The 23,645-nt window shown below is 58.1% G+C and overlaps 1 protein-coding gene across 13 annotated transcripts in view; it reads right to left on the minus strand.

Annotated features, from left to right (window-relative positions):
- Positions 1 to 23,645, minus strand: part of RAPGEF1 (Rap guanine nucleotide exchange factor 1) — a 130,837-nt gene that overhangs the window by 16,720 nt on the left and 90,472 nt on the right. For 5 of the 13 annotated variants that reach the window (XM_047768750.1, XM_047768743.1, XM_047768746.1 and 2 more), the window contains 5 exons: positions 19,893 to 20,095; positions 17,711 to 17,869; positions 5,805 to 6,077; positions 4,911 to 5,003; positions 3,234 to 3,322 (listed from right to left, as the gene is read on the minus strand). In XM_047768750.1, coding sequence (XP_047624706.1) covers positions 3,234 to 3,322; positions 4,911 to 5,003; positions 5,805 to 6,077; positions 17,711 to 17,869; positions 19,893 to 20,095 — 817 coding nt within the window. The remainder of the gene's footprint in view (positions 1 to 3,233; positions 3,323 to 4,910; positions 5,004 to 5,804; positions 6,078 to 17,710; positions 17,870 to 19,892; positions 20,096 to 23,645) is intronic. The other 8 variants (XM_047768755.1, XM_047768754.1, XM_047768753.1 and 5 more) reach the window with 5 other exon arrangements.

A 23,645-nucleotide genomic window follows, 5' to 3' on the forward strand; every position in this document is an offset into this window, starting at 1 on the left:
ACAGTCTATTAAGTGTACAATGGCACTGTCTAAAGAACAATATATATATGCCTTCTTATATAATACTTTTTTTTTTGTCTTTTTGTCCTTTCTAGGGCCACACCCATGGTACACGGAGATTCTCAGGCTAGGGGGTCTAATCAGAGCTGTAGCCACCGGCCTACACCACAGCCATAGCAATGCAGGATCCAAGCTGCGTCTGCGACCTACACCACAGCTCAAGGTGACACTGGATCCTTAACCCACTGAGCAGGGCCAGGGATTGCACCCGCAACCTCATGGTTCCTAGTCGGATTCGTTAACCACTGAGCCACGACGGGAACTCCTTAAATAATACTTTCTGGTTAAAAAATGTTAGCTACCATCTGAGCCATTGTTAAGATGCAATCTTTCTGCTGGTGGAGGGTCTGGCCTCAATGCTGGTGGCTGCTGAAGGCTGGGGTAGCCATGGCCATTTCTGAAAATAAGACACCAATGAAGTTTGCGGCATGGACTGGCTCTTCCTCTCACAGACGATTTCTCTGTAGCCCGCAATGCTGGTTGATGGCATTTTACCCACCGTAGAGCTTCTTCCAAAACTGGAGTCAATCTTCTCAAACCTGGTGCTGCTTTAATTGACCAAGTATGTGGAATATTCTAAATCCTTTGTCGTCGTGCCCAAAATCTCCCCAGCACCTTCCCTGGAAATGGATCCCATCAAGAAACCACTTTCTTTGCTCATCCCTAAGAGGCACTTCCTTATCTGTTAAAGTCTCATCACGGGATTGCAAGCATTTAGCCAGATCTTCAGGCTCCACTTTTTTTTTTTTTTTTTGGCTTCGCTTGCAGCATGCACAAGTTCTCAGGCCAGGGATTAAATCTGGGCCATAGCAGCAACCACAGCCACAGCAGTAGCAATGCTGGATCCTTGACCCACTGAGCCACACAGGAACTCCAGGCTCCACTTTTTTTTTTTTGGTCTTTTTGTCTTTTTAGGGCCGCACCCTCAGCATATGGAGGTTCCCAGGCTAGGGTTTGAATTGGAACTGTAGCTGCCGGCCTAGGCCACAGCCACAGAAATGCCAGATCCGAGCTGCGTCTGCAACCTACAGCACGGCTCACGGCAATGCTGGATCCTTAACCCACTGAGTGAAGCCAGGGATCGAACCCGAAACTTCATGGTTCCTAGTCGGATTTCTTTCTGCTGCGCCACGACGGGAATTCCTCCAGGCTCCACTTTGAATTCTAGTTCTCTTGCTATTTCTACCATATCTGCAGTTACTTCCTCCACTGAAGCCTTGAACCCCTCAGAGTCATCCAGGAGGGTTGGAATCAACTTTTTTTTTTTTTTTTTTTTTTTGTCTTTTTAGGGCCGCACTTGTGGCATATGGAGGTTCCCAGGTTAGGGGTTGAATCGGAGCTGCAGCAGCTGGCCTACACCACAGCCACAGCAACGCCAGATCTGAGCCATGCCTGCGACCTACACCCCAGCTCATGGCAACACCAGATCCTTAACCCAATGAGCAAGGCCAGGGATCGAGCCTGGCACCTCACAGATGCTAGTCAGATTCGCTTTCGCTGAGCCACGAAGGGAACTCTGGAATCAGCTTTTTTTCCAATCTTGTTAATGCTGACATCTGACCTCTTCCCACGAATCACGAATGTTCTTAGTGACCTTTAGGATGGTGACTCCTTTCCAGGAGGTTTTAATTCAGTTTGCCAGATTCATGAGCGGAATCGCTAGTTACAGCAGCGACAGCTTTATGTCACCACTGCCATAACTGGTAATGCAATGTATTTCTCAACTGATACGATGGGTAAGTTGAAATGCCTTCCTGGACTGGGGGCTGCTGAAGGACACTGTGACGGCAGGCGGGAAGCCACGCGGCTCTCGCCCTGAGCCTCCCTCAGGTTTCCTGGGGGAGCATTACCTATTAGCAACTATACCCTGAAAGGAATCTTTTTTCCCTCAGCAGGAGGTCTCAGCAGTGGACTTAAAATATTCAGTAAACCATGTGGTACCCAGAGGTGCTGTGGTCCCGGCTCCGCTCTCCCGTTTAGGGAGCACAGGCAGAGCAGAGGCAGCAGCATTCTGACGGGCCCTACGCGCTGGGACCCGGTCCATGAGCACTGGCTTCAGCTCCGAGTCACCAGCAGCATCGGCCCCTAACGACAGAGGCGGCCTGTCCTTTGAAGCCTGGAATTCAGGCACCGGCTCCTCTCCAGCCCCGAGTCCTGGTCGGCATCTTCTTCCAGTGGAAGGCTGTTTCCTCTGCACGGAAAATCCGTGGTTCGGGGCGGCCGCCTGCGTTCACTCTCTGAGCTGGAGCTTCTGGATAACTCGCTGCAGCTTCTGCATCAGCACCTGCTGCTCCCCTTGCGCGGTGATGCTACGGAAAGGGCTCCTGCCTTCAACCTCATGGACCAGCCTTCCTGGACTTGGAGAGTCAGGGCCTTGCTGTGGGTTACGTTTTGGTTCAAGGGAGTGGTATGGCCAGTCTGATCTTCTACCCAGACCACTCAAACTTTCTCCGTATCAGCAATAAGGCTGCTTTGCTTTCTTATCAGTCATGTAGTCCCTGGAGCAGCACTTTGAATATCCTTCAGGAACTTTTCCTTTGCGACCGTAACTTGACTCGCTGTCTGACACCAGAGGCCTAGCTTTAGGCCTGAGCTGGCCTTCCCCACGCCTTCCTCACTAGGCTTCATCATTTCTAGCTGCTGATTTAAAGTGAGAGACCTTCTGCTCTTCCTTTCACTTGAACACTTAGGGGTTGCTGTGGGGTCATCAACTGGCCTGACCTCAATATTGTTGTGTCTTAAGGAACAGAGAGGCCCGAGGAGAGGGAGAGACGGGGTAGCCGTGCAGTGGAGCCGTCAGAACACCCACAACGTTTATCGATTAGTTTGCCATCTCATACGGGCACGGTTTGTGGTGACCCAGGACAATTACAGTGGTAGCAGCAAAGATCACTGATTGTCGTAACGGGTAAGATAATAGCGAAAACATTTGAAACCCTGGGAGAATTACCAAAATGTGATGCAGAAACGCGAAGTGAGCAAATGCTGCTGGAAATAAGGCGCCTACCGACCGTCTTGGTTCAGGGCAGCCACGAACCTCCAGTTTGTAGGAGACACCTCTGCGCGGCGCTGTTGTACGAGAAGCACCAGCAGACCCAGTGTGCTCAGGGGTGGGTGTGTGCGCGAGAGCACACAGCCCTCAGGGCACCCAGCTCCCCGGGGCAGCTTCGTACCTGTCCCCGCCGTCTCTGCCTTCCTGCCCAGGGGCGCTGCTGCCTGGCGAAGCATCTCTGAGGTGTCCGTCTCTCATGGCTGGCGATTCCTGAAAGAGAAGGCAGTGCTGGGTTTGTGACACGGGCCCCACGCTGGGCTGCTCTGCTTCCCAGCCTTCCTGCCTGCCAGTGGCTTCCGAGGGCCAGTTCCCATGGAGCGACCTAAGACGCAAACGAGTTAACCGGGACTGTGGTTAATGACGCCGGGAGCAGAGGCCCTCTCCAGACCAGCTCCCTGCCCTTGGGGAGGGTGAACAGTGCCACGACTTATAACCCCTGCCAGCTGCCAAGCTGGACGAAGCCAGCCCAGCCACCGCCTGGAAGAAACGACTGTCACAGTTGCCCCCACTCAGCTGTGCCCAGCCGGGTGCCGCGCAAGCCTTTTCCCACCTGGTCCTACCACGCCCGTTCGCACAAAGCAACAGAGACTGTGGCGGGCCCTGCCCAAGACCCCCCAGTGGAAAGGCTGCGGCCTGGACTCAAACCCGGGACTGTCTGCCTCCACAGCCTGGGCCCCCGCAATCAGGCCTGGCTGGTGTGCATGAACCTTTGCTGACTTCCTAGTCACAGCAAGGCCTCGGGCCACAGCGCCCGCCTGGCTGCCTCCCAGTTATGCTTCCAAAGGATCCAAGCTGCTCGAGTGCATGAGGCAACCCTCTCCCCTCCCCCAGCAGCCTTGCTTCTTCCCAGGAACCTGGGCCCACCCCTCTCAGTGACAACATGGCCCCCCTGCATCCCTGTTCTGCCACCGAGGCCATGAGAGAGCAGGGGGGCACGAGGGGCACACAGGAGCAGCACTGAACGAGGTCACGGGTTGGGGGAGAGCCTCGGCAAGCCGGCCTGGGAGGGACTCTGTTGCACAAAAGCTAAACCGGATGACACGGGGCACAGATCACCAGAGGGGACAGGTGAGGTGGGGTCACCAGGGGGGAGAGAGCTCAGCTCCAAGAACAGGGCTGAATCCCACTGCAGTGAATATTCCACAACCTTCTACAGCTTGCTAATGCCTGAGGTGGGGCCTGCCTGGTGTGGGTTCCTCAGATGCTGTGGGGCCCCCATGGGGCCATCTTGACAGGGCTGACATGCTTCTAAGGGGCTGGGCCCTTTGGGGGAGCCCTGAAGGTCACAGCCTGCTTGGTGAGTTCTGAGGGTTTTGAGCGCTCAGGTTTTGTCACAGCACAGCCAGAAAAGCCGACCACTTGACCCAACTGCTGCAGGCCGACCGTCGGGACAGCCGTACCAGTGAGCGTGCTGGGGGAGGCCCGGCGGGCTCACCAGCTTCCCTGGGAGCAGGGACCGGAGGGTGGGAGGAGCATGCTGGGGAGGAGGAGCTTCGGTCTGGGAGGCTCAGAGGGGACGAAGAGTCCCCGCCTCTGGGGAGGGACGGAAGAGGGACCTCGACACCAGAAGATGGGGTAGCAAGAAAGCACCCAGAGCAACCAGATCTGCAGCCAGGGCCGGTGCCAGGCCGCCCCCGGGATTTCCAGACGGCCCCTCGGCCAGGCTGGAGGAGCCCCCCACTGCTGAAGCGCAAGCCAAGGCTGGCACCACCGCGGCTGCTGGTGACCAGGAGGCTCCGCCAGCAGAAGCAGGGCCGACCCACCAGGCCGCATGCGCGAAGCAGCCGAGGTCACTTACTCCTCGAGGGCCGGCCAGCGCCCCGCCGCTCCGGCCAGAGCCACACAGACCGACGTAGTCACCCTCGCCAGCCTCCTCACTGGCGCGTTCGCTCTGGGGAGACAGGACGAGAGGAAACGCACATGTGACAGGCCCCCGGCTGCCCTGACCGGACGCTCCTTCCACGGGGAGAGAAGACCCGACGGCGGGGCCCTCTGTGCTCCTGGGCCGCAGAACAAACCCGCTCCTGCCACCTCCTGCCTCTGTTGGGGGACCCGAGTTTCCTGCTGGAGCTTCTCCAAAGATGCCAAGGACCCCTTGAACTGTCCCCGGGGAGCGTACTCCTTCCTGCTCTGCCGCGGTGGGGACCGCAGGGTCCCCGGGGGCTGGGGCGACCATGGAGGGCAAGGGGCAGCGCAGGGCGATGGCTCGCCGTGCCGGAGCATGGGCCCCACGGCCCCGCTGGCTCTGCCCGTCTACTGGTCCAGGGCCACTCCCCTGTGCCCACGTGGAGCACTGCAGCCCACGTCGCAGCACAGGAAAGAGGCCCTCCACCGGCAGCACCCCGGGCAACCAGATACGCAACTGCCTTCGAGCTCTGCCAGAGGCCTCGGCGTCCCTTCCTACGAACAACAAACGGAAAACCAGTGGCACTTTCTATCTCAGGCTTCTGACGACCGACTGTCTCGAAGCGGTCCCTGACCCATTTGTGGAAAATCAGAGCCCTCGTTTGACGGGAGCTCTGCCGAGAAGGCTCGGTTTCTGTTCTGGAAACCACTCGTGACCTTCCACACCCCTCAATCCAGCCACGCTGCTCCCGGGCACACGCCAGCAACCGACCCGACAGCCAGCGCGGGGAGAGGCCTTCTCAAAACGTGCAGCCGCGGGAGGCGTGCGTGCGGACGGAGTTCTCACCGAAGGCGTCTGGGGCGAGTCAGTGAAAGAGGTTTCGGAAGGAAGGCAGACAGTGTTCCCATGAAAGCTGCTCTCCTGAGAAGATGAAAGAGGCCCGTCCAGGGTGCTGGGAGGCGGACTGGCCACGGCTGGCACCGCTAAGTCAGAGCTCTGAGACTGGTGGACAGGTGGGAAATGCGGAGAGGAAGAGGAGCTAGACGGGAGGAGAGGGCGGACGGAAGCTTGGCTGTGAGGCACGAAGTCCTGCGAGTAGGACCTAAACACAGACTTATACTAAGCAAAGCGGAACACAGACACGCACACGAGAGGACGGGAAGAAGAAAACAGACAAAAGAAAAAGAGATTAGATTAAGTCAGCTGCCCCGAGACAGGCTGTGCACAGTCATTCCGACGAGGGCCCGGCCCCCCACCTCAGGGCATCCTCAGTGTCTAAACGGCAGGACGCGGGGCCCCCAAAGGAGAGCAGGCCCCTCCGTACGGGAGTCCCGTCCTCCGCTCTGTCAGGAAACGAAGCCCGCACAACCCCGTCTGTGCCGTCTGTCCTTTCAGGGACCGTGCGGCTAAAGTCAGGGTGTGCCGTCACACAACCGGTCACAATTACTCGTTCTCAGTTTTTGGAACGAGTCTCTTTGGTTCTATCTCTTGATAGCCACATACTGTGGCCTTTAAAATACGGCAATCACTTCAAATCCTTCTGGAAGGGAAGGGCAGAAGCCTTAAAAAGGGTTCAAAGGACTGGGCTAGCAAAACCCTACAAACCAGAGTTCACTGCCCTTTCTCCATGTCTGTCTGTCCATCCTTCCTTCCTTCCTTCTTTTTTTTTTTTTTAATTTTATTTATTTATTTATTTATTTATTTATTTTTGTCTTTTTGCTATTTCTTGGGCCGCTCCCGCGGCATATGGAGGTTCCCAGGCTAGGGGTCCAATCGGAGCTGTAGCCGCCAGCCTACGCCAGAGCCACAGCAATGCGGGATCCGAGCCACGTCTGCAACCTACACCACAGCTCCCGGCAATGCCGGATCGTTAACCCACTGAGCAAGGGCAGGGACCGAACCCGCAACCTCATGGTTCCTAGTTGGATTCGTTAACCACTGCGCCACGACGGGAACTCCCCTTCCTCTTTTAAACAAATGAAGTGCAATGTCCCTGACACCACCTTGAACCTCAGGAGACAAGTCTGAGGTGGGGCTGGCAGTGACAGTGGACACCCACGGCTTCCTGGAACCAGCGAGCACGCTCCAGGCCTGGGCTCCGCTGCGACACGAGGGACAGAGGGGTTGTGGAGGACCTGACAGTGTCCTCGTGTCCTGCAAAGGGCCTGCCAGCACCTGGGAAATGGCGAGCAGTGTGGAAGGGGCTGCGTCTGAAGTCCCTGCCAGGCTCACCTCCCACCTCTCTGACTCCAGAACGTGACAAAAGCCCACCCAGCACAAACATGCCCAGCACTCACGCATGCGTCCTCTGCTCTTTGCACAGAACTTCTGAATCCCATGGACAAGGACAAGCGGGAAGAAGAAATGCAGTTTTAAAGTAGCAGGAGGTCAAAGCCACCCCTGGACGGAGAGCTGCTGGGACTCAAGGGACAGGCAAGCCCTCCCTCTGTCCCCACTGCTGCCAGCCCTGAGGCCATCGCAACCAACGAGCCCCGCCCACAGCGGGTTTCTACCCGACCCAGAAACTTGCCTAGGTAGCTACTCGTTTTCACACATTGTATTTCCCCATGTAATTCACAAACTCAAGGCCAAGGCTGGTACCCAGGCAGACGAGACTGTGGAAGTGCTGCACTGACACGGAAGGCTCAGAGGCTCGCTGGACCCGGTTCGCACCCCAGCTTGCTGAGAAGCCGGGGGCAGAGAAGCCATAGTGTCCTCCCCACAGGTGCCATGTGCCAACTGAGCCCTCGGAGCCACCAACCGGGGCTGGGCACTCACTCTGGGCCGTGCCGGGGAGGTAGAGTTTGGTGAAGCGCTTGGCCTTTGCAGTTCCCGGTTTCACCTCCGGAGGATGCTCCCTCACTGGCTGGGAAGGTCCATAGAGAAGAAAAGCCTCGGCCGAGAGAGGGGACGGCCTGGTCCCGAGAGGCCACTCTGAGGGACCCCTCCACGCCACCCTGTTGGGACAGTGGCTGCGGTCCCCCATGAAAGCCCAGTTGTCGGACCTGTCAGATGCTCACCCCCAGCAGGAAGGTGCTGCCACGAGACCTGCTGAGAGACACTCCCCTCTGGTCAGGAATCCGCCTAGTTTAAGATTCACGCTCGGTGCTGCTGTGGTTGGAGTGTTTGTGTCTCCCTGCCCCAACTCGTGCCCAAATCCTAACCGCCAGGGATGACAGTGTTTGGAGGGGCCTTGGGAAGTCTTTAAAAACTCTCCCCACTGGGGTCTGGGCCCCAGAAGGGTGCCTCGCCCTCCTGCCGCATGAAGATAACTGAGCGTCTATGACCAAGAAGAAGGCCCTCACCCAACCGAGCTGGCACCCTGGTCTTGACTTCCCACCCCCAGAGCTGTGAGCAATAAACTTGTTACAAGCAGTCCAGTCGATGGTATTGTTTCAGCTGCGTAAGCGAACTAAGACAAGTGCCAACTCTGAGGTCTTGACAAGTCCTCACTGACCCCCTCCTGCCCCCCTGAGCACTTAAGCAGGCCCTGCAGGAACCAAGCATGTGACTCTCTCTCTCTCTCATACACACACACACACACACACACTCATGCACGCAAGCATGTACGCACAATGGATCACACCTGATACTAGCTCGTGGGGCGGCAGACTCCACACTGCAGCTGCCTTTCCTGGGAGATGGGACAACAGCTGAGAGGGCAAGCTCTCAAGGAACACAGACCTGGGCTCGGGTCCTGGGCTCTCTCCCTGTGTAACCGTGGGCAGGTGATGTAAGTTCTTGAGCCCCAGTCTTTTCCTCTTTAAAATGGGGATGAATGGGAGAAAATAGTTTCAAATGATGCAACCGACAAGGGCTTAATCTCCAAAATATACAAACAACTCATACAATTTAACAGCAAAAAAACAAACAACCCAACTGAAAAATAGGCAATGGGTTCCCGTCGTGGCTCAGCAGAAATTAATCAGACTAGCATCTGTGAGGACGCAGGTTTGATCCCTGGCCTCGCTCAGTGGTTTAAGGGTCCCGCGTTGCTGTGGCTGTGGTGGAGGCTGGTGGCTACAGCTCTGATTCAAACCCGAGATGGAAACTTCCATCTGCCTCAGGTGTGGCCCTAAAAAGACAAAAGAAAAAAAAGAAAGAAAAAGAAAGAAAAGAAAAATGGGCAGAAGACCCAAATAGACATTTCTCCAAAGAAAGCACTTGAAAAAATGCTCTACATCCCTGATTATTAGAGAAATGCAAAGCAAAACGACGAGATACCACCTCACACCTGTCAGAATGGCCATCATTAACAAGTCCACAAAGAACAAATGTGGAGAGGGTGTGGAGGAAAGGGAACCCTCCTGCACTGTTGGTGGGAATGTAAATTGGTACAACCGCTATGGAGAACAGTATGGAGGAACCTCAGAAAGCTAAATATAGAACTGCTGTTGATCCAGCAATCCCACTCCTGGGCATTTATCTGGACAAAACTTTCATTGAAAAAGATACATGCACCCACATGTTCATTGCAGTTCTATTCACGATAGCCGAGACATGGAAATAACCCAAATGCCCACTGACAGATGAACAGATTAAGAAGATATGGTACATATACACAATGGAGTACTACTCAGCCACAAAAAACCAAAATAATGCCATTTGCAGCAACATGGATTGAACTAGAGACTCATACTGAGTGAAGTAAGTCAGAAAGAGAAAGACAGATACCATAAGATATCACTTATGTCGGAATCTAATATATGGCACAAACGAATCAGTCTACAGAAAAGAAACAAGCTTGTGGACTTGGAGAAACAGACTTACGGTGGCCGGGCGGTGGGGGGGGGAGGGAGTGGGGCGGACTGGGAGTCTGGGGTTAGAAGATGCAGACTATAGCATTTGGAGGGGTAAGCGATGAGATCCTGCTGCACAGCACAGGGGACAGACTATATCTGGTCACTTGTGATGGAGCATGATGGAGGATAATGTGAGGGGAAAAAATGTATATTATATGTCAAATTTCACTTGACAGCAGAAATGGACAGAACACTGTAAGTCAACTACAACTAAAAACAAACAAAAACCTTGATCACTTGAAACGGGGATGGATTTCTTACAAGGTCTTTGGGTGGATTCACTGAGACGTCCTGGCGAGTGACAAGCAGTGACTGTCAGCTACTCCCTTTTGTCCTCCGAACTACCCTCAGGAGCTCCTCTGAAAACAGAGCTGGGGCATTTAATTAATTCGATACATACCTACTGAATGAGGAAGCACTGAGGAATGGCTTCTAAGGCTGTTATTAACCGGAGCACCTAGGAAACCTCCTGACTCAGTGGCGCCTCCGTTTCGGGTGTGGAGGGTCATGGACCAGCTCGCCTTGCTGTCCAGGCGCAGGCCTGCCCGGCGCAGGGGCGGGGAGAGGAGGCTCAGGGACGCTGCCAAAGGCCTGGGCTGCAGAGGAGAGGGCAGCCCCCAAGGAGAGGGAAGGAGACCGGTGTCTCTTGGACAAAGTGTCCTGGCTGCCCCGCCGCCCTCCTCGGCAACAGCAGGCCTGCAAAGCGCTCTGGCATTCAAGCTATGCAGTCTTGCTGGGACAAGAGCCAGGCTGGAAAGGCACCTTTCGGAGGCAGGAGCGGCCCTCTAATCACCGCAAAGCGACTCCTCACGGCTCTGCAGAGGGGCGGGTTGCACCGTGGCTCCTGCCGTGCCAGGGTCAACAAGTCCAGAGCATTATTTCCAGGCTTTTAAGGTCATATTTATTCACACGGGCAGGGAGAGAAGCGGGGCTGGCCACCGAACAGAAACACCACTTCACCGAAGCCTGGAGTTTATTTTAGGATCTGGCTGGTGCCCGGCTTTGCTTCTGACAGAGAGCTGCTGCACTCTGCGGCAGGAATTTTTATTTATAGCCAGAGTAAGACTGTTTGGGCTGAGGACTTTATAACAGGAGGGGCTGCCTGTCGGGAGAGTGGAGCGCTGGAGCGAGTTCCTGGGGAGGAGAGCAGTGAGAAGAGGGGGTACCTGCCCCCAGTGTCAGCCCTGATCACACTGCTATCAAAGTGCCAGCAAGAACCACCTCATATCGGTGATGCTGATGGTGACAGCTACGCTACTGAGTGCTTCCTGCTGGTCAGGTGAGGCGCTGACTCATCTTGTCTGTAGCAAGTGCCGTGGCCATCCCGTCCCCAAGGTGAAGGGGCAGGGAAGGTGAGCCATGTACCCAGCAACACTTGGCTCGGCTCCTGAGAGACAGTGCCGGGAGGACCAGCTCACACTCACTGAGTGTTCTGGGCCGTGACGGGCCCTAAGCAGGCAATCTCGCAGCCCTGCAGCATCCAGCCGGCCACCTCCACTCGGAGATGGCCTCAGCGGAGGGTTCTGATGGCCCGCCTGCAACAGGCGGTCGGCCACGGCTTGACACACAAGCCAGGGATGCGGAGACAAGACCCGCCCTCCTGTGAGACATAGGAACCGGCAGCCTGTTCTTTCGAAAACACGCACTTGAAAGAACCACTTTCCGGGTGTAAAGGACGAGGAAGGCACCTGCCGCGCGGCCGTTCACATGCCAAACGCAAAGCCGGCCTCAAAGCCGGGGCACCGCTTTCCTCCCTTTCCCCTGTATCCCGGGCGGAAAAGTGACCGGGGATGGGCCCTGTGTTGTGCTGGCAGGAAAGCACCAAAGTCAGATCCCTCAATCTAAGGACCGTCACCGGGTTGCTCTGCTTATCAGAAGGCGGGGGTGCCAGAGGAGGCAGCCGGAGAGCCGGCAGCTGAGGGCTGCAGCCACGGCCAGAGCATGGTGCCTGGAACGGCAGCTCCACAGTGACCTGGGCTCCAAGCTCGAAGAAATTTCGGTTCTGCCGATTGCGCGGAAACGCTCGTTTGGGTCAATGGACTCCGTGTGGCGGGAAGTGTGCGGGCAGTAGAGGAGGTGCCAGAGCTCAGCGCTGCTGGAGACTCCCGGCTCAGCGAGGCTCAGGGCTTCCGTGTGTCTGGATGCTACTTAGCGAAACAGAGAAGCGACTGGACAGCTGGTTTGGGGGCATGCACTTTCGTCCACCATCTGTGAGAAAGCGCCCTCCAGGGAAGCTGCTGTTTCAGGCAGTGTGGCCCTTCTTCCCCTCTGCAGGGCCAGCACTGGTCCTGGGCACACAGGATGCCTCCTCCAACCAGCGCCCGCAAGTGTCGACACGACACGGGGCTTCAGTTATTTCTCTTGGAAGGAAGTACACTTTCAGCCACTGCAAAACACACACCTGCCATGATTTCTTGGGAAGGAACCTCCTGGAAAGAACCTGATGTGGTTCTCAGAGAGATGGGACGCGGTCACTCCTGGGTCACCAGGACGAACCCACGACAACCTTCCTTGTCACTCCACGTGGCAAACGGGACTGAAGACCGCTGTCTCCTCTCTGCTTCCTGGTCCCAAGTAAGCCATCCAGTGGGCCTGTCTTAGGCCCACAGGCAACTTCCTTCTTGGACGTGCTTGTCTTCATTCACGACAACTACGTTTTAGATCGTGTCAAAAGATGAGCTTCCAAAGCCAAGTGGCAGATTCTGAGGCCGCTGCTGCAGCCTATTTCAAAACTCAGACTAGTACTTTTCCAACAGAGGATGCAAAAGAACAGAAATGTTTTGCTCAGGAGAATTGCAGGACAGGTGAAAGCAGAAACTGACTCTCTCTCTTCTCATTACATAGTTTTGCGAGCCGAATCACAAGTTCTTCCTTAAAAACACTCTATTTTTGGTCAATGCTTTTGTGGCTAATTATACCTGTGTAAGAATCTCCAATATACTTTGAGATGCTCTGTGTATTCATTAAATATTAACCTTAATCACAACAACTCCTCATAGGAAAGATTGAGTACCGATTCCAAAATGATTTGAATTCAGTTCTAGAAATCTGACTCAACTATGTTTACTCTCCGGATTGACCAGCACAACAGAGGCTCTAATTACACGCATTCTTAGCACTTATTTACAGCCTGTAGCTAGACTCCGCAGCGCCTCAGAACACAGAGCACAAAAGCCACCCTCTCAATGTCCAGCCCGGGCACGGCTTTCCCATCCACCAGCCCACGCAGGGCTCCACGTTCCCAGTCATTAACCAATTCACAAATGTCGCCCGAAGGCTGTAGTTTTCATGATGAGGACCCGGCCTCCAACCTTAGCTCTACCTTAAAACGCTGAGCAAACGGCTCAGCTTCTCTCTTCTGGTTTCTCCGCGCCTGGAATGGGAGTCAGCATTCGTCACAGGGCAGGAAGGAGAGGTCGACAAGCAGCTTGAAGACGTGAAAGTAAAGGCAACTGTCAGTGTGCGGACAGCACCCTTAGGCTCACATCACACGGGACCTTCACGAGGACCAGGGGGTCCTTCTGGTGCCTGGCGTTTGGGCCATCATGGACTCAGCCAGACGCATGTCTGCAGGAAGGGCCAAAGTGAAGTCCCTGAGTCTGAGGCTGGCCTCAGAGCCCCAGCCACCCCGCAGCTGAGAGCATCAACGACAAGGACTCTGTCGCTCCGAAGCCTTTAGGCGGGAGGGGAACAAACGGCTGAGCCAGAATGGCTGCTTCCGGGAGCCCCCAGGGCAAGGGTCCCTTGCTTGGTCCTGCTACTGGATGGGCCAGCCCTACCTCCCTGCAGGGCCCGTGCTGGCAGCCAGGCAGGGCAAGGCAGGCTGACCCCGGACACAGGTGGGAACCCCAAGGGCAGGGGCTTGACACAAACACAAAGGCCCGCTTCCACTCTCTGGCCCGAAGGCAGCAGAAACCCAGAGGGGGTGCTGGTCTGTCTGTACCCCCCACCCCCACCAAAGTTGTGTCTGGGCTCAGAGTGGCAGTGAATTTGGACATCACACTTGAGGGACATGCTGGCCACACAAGCGCCCTGAGTCGGTGAGGAGGGCGGGAAAGCACAGGGCGAACCTACCAAGGAGCAAATCCTATTTCAAGGGCCCAGTGGACAGCAGCTGCCTGCGACGTCTGGGGTCACAGAGCCAGCAGCCTGCCGGGCTCAGCAGGCAAGGAACATGAGGACGCAGCGGGCTCTCGGCACAGCCCGGCATCAGCACAGCTGCCTCTTGGGAATGGAGAGAAGCCATCAGGCCACGAGCCAGCATCCGGCTGCTGGATGAAATGCTGGGAAGCGGGGAAGGGGAGAGAGCTAGACGCCTCGCGGCTCGCTGCCTCTGGTGCATCTAGATCCTCCGGGTCAGCACCTGCTACTTGCCGACTGGTTCCGCCCTGACCTGCGCAGAGAAAGCCCAGTCCTTCCCTCAGAACAAAAGCGCCCGAACGTGAAGGAGGGAGGGAGGGAGGAAAGCTGCCCAGTGCGGTGATAGCGGGGTGACCCCTTGTCACACCATGCTGGCTGCAGCCTGCTCTCTGCACGCTCCTCCCCTTTCGGCCTCAATTCCGTGTCCCAGTGGACAGAGGAGGACGCGGGGGCGGGGGGGCAAGCTCAGGTCCACGCAGCAAGTAAGGGGAAAAGCTGGTGGGGCGGGAACTGGAGGAAATGGGAAAGGGTCGGGCAGGGGAGAGAACGAGGGCGGCGAGGCGCCGGGAGAAGGCAGGGCCCGGGGCAGGAGGGTGCGAGCGGCCAGGTCCCATAACACGAGGGAAACTCTGGACCCGGCTCTGCAGTGACAAACTGACACCTGGGTCTGCCCGCAATGCTCTGGGGGAAGGAGGGCACTGCCTGTGGCCGCAGCAAGGCCAGGAGGAAAGCCACGGGTGTCACGCTGGGGGTGTGATGGGGGTGGGGACGGGCGTGTGCCGGTGGTGGCGGTGGGGAGAGACAAGATGACAGCTCTTGCCCGGGCAACTCTGCAGAGGGTGGAAGCATCCACAGACGCCACCAGGATGCGGGCAGATGCAATGAACACCGGCAGTCAAGCATCTGGGCCTCTATCCCTAACCCCATGGAGCCGAGTCTGGTGAGAGGCCTGCCCTCGCATGGTGGAGCCCCAAGAATGGCGCAGAGCCGGAGACCATCAGGGCGTCTGAAACGCCCCTGGGACACCCCCTTGCCCAGAGGCCCATGCTCAGGAGGCAGCAGCTGGTTTCAGTTAAGGGGCAGGATGTGTGGGAGGCCTGGCTGCGGTCACGACCCTTCAGCCGGCTCCCCCGTGACCTTGGTCCTTGAGCACGTCTACCTGAGACAACCCTCCAGAACGTATGCCAGGCTCTCTAGTCTCCACCTTCTGGCAGGTCCCCTGGTGGAGAACAACCATGTCTGGATTTCCCTGAAATCCTACTTGTCTTTTAAACCACAACTTGAGCGACCCTCCGCCACGAAGCTCTGTGGGACGCCGTTAGGACTCCGCCGTCCACGGGGCTCCGACAGACCTGCTGGGCGGCTCCCGCCACCAAGCACACCCTGCCTGAGGGGAGCCTCCTTTGTGCTCGACCTACTCTGCCCACTCAGTTGCAAGGCCTGCTCAAGGACAATGAGGCCATTGTGCTCGCTCTAGATCCTTCTGGCCGCCTGGCCTGCAGCCGGAGAGGCTCTGCACTTGCTGAATGACACCCATCCTGGGACTCGTGGGAAGAGCAGACAAGTCACTCGTGTGGCAGTCACCTCAATTTGAAGGGTCCGGCGCAGGCCTGCTGCTCTAAAACGGCTCTGACAAGCGGTTTTCAGGGCTTAGAACCTTGCAGGAGAAGATTCTAACATGGCAATCTTCCTGTCACGTGGCAGAAGTCGCAGGTCACTGGGCCAAGAACCGTGGGAGGTATCTTCAGATGGGCACCTGCTGTCTTCCTAAGAGGCACGCTGGGAGGCCTGGGCTGGACTGATGACGCAGGCCCAGGATGGGAAGGAAGGAGTAATTCCGGAATAGAAGGCAGCTCTGAGAGCAGGTCAGGCCCACCATCCGGGGCTCGTCCTAGAGCAGAGCCCATGTGAGGGACAGGCTGGCACGGCACTGACTCGCTTCTCCCGGGGCTTCAGCATTTCAGATGCCCCATGTCCCACCCGTCAGGCCATCGCCAACAGCGTTCCTTTATGGGCAGTAAAGCACCTTTACCGGCTGGCTTCCCCCGGGCCCCTTCAGGAGCCGGCACCGAGAGGCAGCGTTTCCCAGGCAAGATGCCCGAGGCTCCCCTGCGAGCCAGGGACGAGAATGACGACGTACTTGTACCCGAACTTAACTACCATGCCCGGGAATGTTCTTCAGTTCTGTAGCCAACGGCCCGTTCACGGACAGTCCGCAAACCTAAGCCACTCAAAGGGGGTACTGGAGATACTCTTAGGATAACTCACGCTTCCTTTCTGTTCACAGAGGAGAAAAACCCAGTCAAGAGCTAGGACTGTCTAAAGGCCCAGTTTTGCAGGAGTTGTGAAAGAAGCTTGGCCAGGGGTGCCTGCTGAGGACACAGAGGGCGTCTGTACACTGCGCAGGGCTGGGGGCGGCGAGGAGGGGTGTAGCCTTTCTGCAGCGCGAACCCCTGGTGAGGGCTCGAGAAAGCTAGGCCCTAGCACTGGAGGCAAGACTGCACTCCAAGGTCCTCACAACAGGCAGGGCGGCCCCCAAGTATGGAAACCAACCAAAACCACACTGGGAAGCCAAGCTTGGAGAGGTCTCAGTCTCCCCATTTAGAAGGGAGCACAAAGTCCAAGCAGGTTGAGCCACTTGCTCAAGCTCTCACGTACAGCACCCAGATCAGGATCCAGAAGGCCAAGAGCAAGAGCAGGAACAACAGACTTTCTAAGCTTACCATGTGGCTGGCGGCTTCCTATGATTTGACCTAATCCTCTCATTCACAAAGTGAAAGGCAGGAAAAACATAACCCCAAGGACAGAAGCTGGCTGAGGCCTGGGGGGCGGGAGGTTGGGACAAACCGACTCTCAGTGGCGCCCCGATGTGGCTCCACTCCGAAGTTCCGTCCCCCGACGCTCAGCGTTTCATCGGACCAGAGTAAACAGAAAACGGTGGCTGTTGAGGTTCTTGGCAGGTACGGATCCCAGGCCTGCGCCACCTACGTTTCAGGGGGAACAGCTGCCCATGGCCCTCCCCGTCTCCACGCCCCTCTGCAGTGACGCACCAGCAACCCCCATCAAGCCGAGGTGGAGTCTGCTCTACTGTCCCCAACCTGGAGGGGCGTGGTGGAAGTGACACTGTGCCAGTCCTGAGCCCAGGCCTTAAGACACCTCTCAAGTTTCCACGGTTTTCTTGGAAACCTGCCAACTGCGGTGTGAACAAGCTCAGGCTGGCTTGAGAGGGGCTGACGGGGGGTGCGGATCAGAGCAAACCAGCCCAGCCCAGCTGTCCTGGCCAAGGATCCGGGGTGTCAGTGAGTCCACCCACTTCAGCACACCCACTCTGCTGAGCTGCATCTCAAGCAGTGACAAACGGTTACGGTCATTTTAAGCCACAAGGTTTTGGGGGTGTTTTGTTACACAGCAAAAGTTAGCAAAAGCTGACCGACACAGCTCTCAGACTCTGACTTGGTCATGGCCCGCTCTCCAGGGCTTTGCTGCCTCCGTGAAGAATATTCCTTTTTAAACACACAACACTTACAGGGCTGACCCAGTGCCAGTGGGTGAACAGAATCAAAAGGCCTAGGCATCGCTGCCAGTTTATGCCTGAGCAATGACGTTCCAAGTGTGGCTGCCTGTGGCCCCTCCCTACCTCACCTTCCCCCTCCCGAGGGCCACAGCCAGCCACACCCGCCCTTCCCACCCGGCGCAGGGCCTGCAGAGGGACAGTCGCTGTGGGCAGCAGTGCAACCTCAGGAGGCACAGGCTACCCGTGAAAGGTCACCGACACCAGATTTCAAGCAGAGAGCGGCGGGAGCGACTCACCGAGGGCACAGGTAAGCTGCCATGCCGGCTGAGAAAGGAGTTAGAGACGGACACACTGATGCCCTGAGTGGCACTGCTGTCCTCGGGGGTGAAGGCCACTTTAGATTGCTGGACACAGTAGGAGACAGAGGAGAAGGAAGCAGCAGCATAGGAGGCCTGCTGGACAGAGGAACGAGGGAGAGGACAGGGAAGGAGGGAGAGAGCAGACAACAGTCAGGCAGGTTCACGCAAAGGCTCGAGAGGTCGCTACTCGATGCTGCTGGGACGATCCGGAGCGGGACAGCCTCTCGGCCCAGGGCGGGGTGAAAGGTGCCCGGTGAAGGCGACCGGAGGAGCGGGGACCCTCCTTGCCTTCCTGTGTCCGTGGGGAGCGGTGGTACAGCATGAGGAGGAGGCCAGTGGGCGTGGGCCATGCCGTCCTGGGTTGGAGCCCCGGCCCCGCCCTGTGGAGAGGGGCTGTCAGAGGGCCGCGCGGAGCCGGGCTGCCGGGGTTTAACCTGAGCCCTGCCCCTCGAGACCTGCTTGGCCTCAGGCGCGCATCTGTAAGACGTGGGTGACACAGGGCAGGGCGGTTTCCGCGTAAAGCACGCAGACGCCTGCACACCTCGGGGTACGAGGGGCCAGCCCGTGGGAGGTGGGAGGGATTATCGTTCCCACCTTTGTCTGTAAGATGGGGTGACGCTCCCCTCGCCTGCTTTCGAGAAGGAAGGCCGAGCAGCCGGGCAGCACGTGTCGGCGCTGGGCTCGGAGTCAGCCTCCTGGGCTTCCTTAGGGAAGGGAGGACTGTGTCTGCACCGCCCCCTCCCCGAAGGTGCAGTGGTCCGTCGGCGCTCTCTCGGCTGTGACTCCAAGCGTGCTCCGTAGGGCTCTTTCCCCCAACAGTCTGTGGCCTGCGGGCTCCGTGGTACCAAGGAGACGCCGGAGGCCGGCCGACAGGCGCCTGCGCGCTCCAGTGGGAGGGCTGAGGATATTTCCTTTCTCACCAAAACTGGCCTAGCTGTTTAGCCAAACATTTTAGGTCAAGGGTCCCTGGGGCAGGCACTTATATTTCTGTGGCGATGATTCCTTCTTGAAATCTTTTCAGAACAATTTAGACTCCTATTTGGAGGTATTAGGTGTTTGTGGGGTGAGTAGGGCAGGTGGAAAGCTGAGACCTAAGCACAGCGCATGAGACTCGGCTGTTGGAGGACCCGGGAGTCCCTCTTCCGAACCTGGCCCTTCCTCCACTAGACCAGCCTGTCCCCCCAGGAGGCTGGCTGTGGTCCCGCCTGGCCAGCCCCGCACCGCAGCCCACGGCATGCAGGAAGGCACACGGCCTCTGGGGCCAGGCATGGGCTCGCAGGGCAACCCAGGGACCCTCGTCCTCCAGTCGGCAGCTGCCTCCCACTGAAGTCGGGGCAGCACCTCGCATTCTCTCGTGCTAGACAAACGGCAGCCCGGCGGCCACCCTGGGCCCTCTCTGTTTAAAGCACCAGCGAGCGGACTGTCCAGTAAGGAGCAAGACAGCACGTGCGGCTCTGATACGGTCGAGACGCCCCTCATGGGGTGGGCCCTTCCTGGAGAACATGGCTACAAAGGACGTTTGGATTCGAAAACCTGAGCAGAGCCCACTGGGTCTGTAAACCGGTGGCAAAGAGCCCATCTGCTCCCCGAGTCTCACAGGTTGCCCGCAGCCGGACAGCCCGTCTCTGTGCTGATGTGTTGCCACTACATGGAGTCCTTACACAGGAGGAGTTTTAGGGAGGAAGGGTGCACGGCGCCTGAAACACAAAGCTGCTCTGTCTAAAGCTGGCCTGCTTCGACTTCTCACTGGGCGCCCCGGGCCCGGCTGGGGTGGGAGGCACTCTGGGCCCGTCATGTAAATCCAGTCCCCAGATGGCCATACACAGGCCGGGCCCTGTGCGCTGATGGAGTCCCTCCACTCTGGGAGGTCTGCTTTGGAGCCAAAGGAGAGAGAAAAACGGCTGCCGACAGAGAAGGCAAACGTTCTGCATCTGAGCCAGTCCCAGCTGCAGGAGCTGCTCTGGAAAAGCAGGGCGCCACCGGCCCTGGGCTGGGGAGAGGCCACAGCGAGCACTGGGACCTGCCCCGGGATGGCCCCGGCGCCTAGACACCCACCCATCGCGATGGGAACCTGTCGCCGGGTGGTAGGGAGCGGGGCGCCTAGGAGGGGGCCGCTTACCAGCTGCCGCTGCTTTGGGGGCAGGGCGGGGGGCGGCGCGAGCTCGTGCGGGGCGTCGCCAGCGCTGAAGGAGTCGTTGAAGCCGTACACCTCCATGAGGAGCCTGTTCTTCTGCTGGTAGATGTGCTCCTTCTGCGGCGTCTGGTAGAACACGGAGGGCTGCGGCTCCGAGTAGTCCTCCAGCAGCTGCATGTAGGCCAGCACTGTGGGACAGACACGGGTGGGTGGCGGCCCCGTCCCAGCAAGACCCCCCCCCCGCCCACGGCAGCCGGGTGGGGGCCGCAGAAAGCACACTGGGCAGCGAGACTGCCCTGCCACCAGATGGGGACACAGGTGGGCCTGGGGTGACCGTGGCGTGGCGGCGCAGGTCCACCCTCCCACCCTCCGGGAGGCACAGAGGGTGACAGCATGGCGAGGACAGGCAGGAGCTCCGTGCTTCCTGCTCAGCATCACTGTGAGCCCAGCGCTGCTCTGAGAAATAAAGCCTATTTTTAAAAAAGCACTTGGGGCGCTTCATTCCTCGCTGAGAAGCCGCGGGGGGGGGGGAGTTCCGTGTCTCTCAAGGCCACGGCTGTGGCTGCCGTGTGGGCTCGTGGGGTGGCTGGGCCCCTGGCGCCCTCTTCCCACCCCCCACGCGGTCCCGGGCTCACCCGCAGGGCTCTGCGCTGCTCTCCTGCACCCTGCCAGCCCGACTCTCCCTCTGTTGTGACCCACGCTGCCCCCGCGTCCCCACCCCGGCAGCCCCGCTGCGCCCTGTGCGCAGTTCCTTCTCAGCCCTTCCCATGGCGTGCTATGAGCTGGCTGTTTTCACTCATCCAACTTGTTTTTCTTTTTAGGGCCCACACTTGCAGCATATGGAAGTTCCTGGGCTAGGGGTAGAACTGGAGCTGCAGCTGCTGGTCTACACCACAGCCACATAGCGCCAGATCCTTAATCCACTGAGTGAGGGCAGGGATTGAACCTGCGTCCTCATGGACACGAATCAGGTTCGTTACTGCGGAGCCACGACAGGCACTCCGTCCTTCATCTGACTTTTACTGAGCACCTACTGTGTGGTAGGTGCCGGCCTCAGTGCTGGGACTACACAAGAGTCAGTGACATGACTCCTCTGCCCATGTGGCGCCCACAACCTCCCCAGGGAGACAGAAAACAGGCCAAGGAGGGGCTCGTACGTCCCTCGGGGAACAGGGACGCGGGGCGGCAGTGGGCGTGCTTCTCCGGAACACGGAGAGGACCAGCGGAGGAGTCTTCCAGGCCAGGCAAAGGCCCACAGCCGGGACAGGGATCCGGTGGACAGAGCACAGCTGGCAAGGGGAGCGTGCAAGAGGCGCGGTGAAGACCCAGGAGGCTCCGTGGGGCGGTGTGGACGGGGCAGGGAGGCAGGTGGGAACCCACAGTAGCCTCCCCCACATCCCCGCCCCGGGCTGTGCCTGAGGGGGCTTCGACCGTGGGGACAACTCTGGGGTGGCGGTGGTCGCTCAGGTGGAAGATGAGGGTGAGGTGCAGGGCTGAGGAGGGGAGAAAGGTTTCAAGGCGGATGCAACAGGACTGACTGCCTCTCAGCCAAGGGCGAAGCTCCAAGAGGCAGGGACCATGTCTGTCCTGTCTGCTGCCATGTCATCAGTGCCTGGAGCCCAGCCGGTGTCCCAGATGAGGGTTACGGAATGAATGCGCCAAGGCACAGCTGCTCCTCGACATCTGCCCTACTTAGGGACTCGCTAAGCCAGGTCATCTCCCTGGTGGCTCTTGAGAACACCCCCCACCCTGGAAGGCAAGAAACAAGTCACCAGACTCGGGTCTCTGCTCCCGGCCGAGGCTGTTCAGAGCGTCTCAGGAGAGGGACACACACCCAGAGAAAGGGAGTGGTCCCCCTCTTCTCTAAAACCCTGTCAGAAACCCTTGGCCTCGCCACTGCCGCCACTTGACACGCCGCTGCTGCCTCATGGCAGAGCCCCCTGCACCTCCTTGGCCGGCACAGGGTGGCACTGCCCCGGGGCCTCGGCAGCAGACAGCGGGGAGGGGAGAAGCCAGAGCACAAAGAGCTCGGCCGCCGCACGGCGGTGACTCTCCCTGGCGATGGCCTCAGCTCTGTCTCTGCAGGCAGGTGAGAAGCCCTGAGCCCCGCTCTCTTCCTGACTCGGTGTGGCCAGTGACCCAAACCCCATCTTCAGAGCCAGCTCTTTCTGAAGACTCCACAGGGTTCTGGGAGAAGTGACAGCCTGGAGCTGGCTGTGCCCGGGCACCTGGCATCCTCAGGAAGCCACGAGGGCTGGCCTGGAGCAGAAAAGCCCTCTCTCCAACTCCCGTCCACCTGTGTGCACTGCAGCCCGCGCTTGGCACTCCCCGCGGCAAAGCTGAGGTCAAGGCCGGCCCCGGGCTGCCCGCCCTTCCCCTTCTCCAGGTGGTGGAGGAAGCTCCTGGCGTTAGGTACCCTCTCTACACACGGGCGTTTGGGGGGAAAGGGACGCTCGTGCTCCCTTGATACCTGCACTGGGATGAGCACTAATTCACTTCCTAAGAGGGGGCCCTTCAGGGAAAGAACAAGGACCCTGGGTCTGGAAGCAAAGGAACTTTGGTCCTTGTGTGGCAGGTGCAGGACAGCAGCGACCTAAGCCATCCTCTCGAGCGGGTGCTTTCCTCTGCGGTCACGTCACGGTGCCAAGAGCACCCGCTGGGTGAAGCTGAGCTTAAGATTCTAAGAAACATGTTTTTTGGTTTGTTGGGTTTTTTTTTTTTTTTTTTTTGACTGTACCCACGGCACATGGAAGTTCCAGGGGAGGCCGGGGATCGAACCCAAGCCACAGCTGTGATGACAGATCCTTAACCCAATGAGCCACCAGAGAACTCCCTTAGTTTTGTATTTTCAAACAGCCAGAAAGCTGGGTCTAACTGGACCCAGTCAGAACCAGGCGGAAAACTAAAGGACAGAGGCACGCGGCTGGCGAAGGCAGCCGCGAAGGGAGAGAGATGGTCTTTTCCTTCTCTGCGCCTTACGGGGGCCAGCGCAGACAGGGAGTGCCTTTCTCTAGATGTGCCTCTCTGGCACCTTCCCTGAAGGGGGGGGGGGAGGGTTCAAGGTCAACCTTCCCTATTTAAAGAATCAGTAAGAGTATCTCCGCTCTAAAGAGTACTGAGTGGAACCTGGCCGTGGAAGGTGGGCAGGAAATGACGGTTTCCCCCATAAAACTGGCTGCCATTCAAAGAAAAGGGCAGCTGTCAGCCTCCCCACAACGCCTTCTCATTAACACTGGACGGCCAACGTCACCGGGTTCTCGAAAAAGATGCAAACCCACGAAGGCGGTCCCAAATGCCTCCCAATTCCCCCCTGAAAGGCCTGGACACAACCGCCTCTGCTGGACCAAGACAGAGCTGCAGCGAGGCTGCGACGGCCTCGGGAGCTTCGGGAGCTCCCTGACCACTTGACGTCGAGTCCCTGCAGAGCACCGCTAACCAAGCAGAGAGGAACTGCACGACATCAGTCACCTTCCAGAAACACGGAGGACCGGCCCGTCTCAAGGGCAGCCCAGCAGCTGGCACCTCGGGAGGGCTCGGTGGGCACCCAGGGCTGTGGGCGGGCAGTGGCCGGAAAGCCTGTCTGGCACGACGAGCTCACGGGGTTGGGGTCCCTCAGGACGTCAGCACAACCCAAAGGACGGGCATGCTCGCTGATGCCGGGGCTGCACTGAGCTCTGTCCAGCATCAGCCAAATCTGAGGATGATGCCGAGGCGGCTCTGTGAGGACCTGTCCACGGG

Source organism: Phacochoerus africanus, chromosome 2 (assembly GCF_016906955.1).
Source record: "Phacochoerus africanus isolate WHEZ1 chromosome 2, ROS_Pafr_v1, whole genome shotgun sequence".
NCBI lineage: Eukaryota > Metazoa > Chordata > Mammalia > Artiodactyla > Suidae > Phacochoerus > Phacochoerus africanus.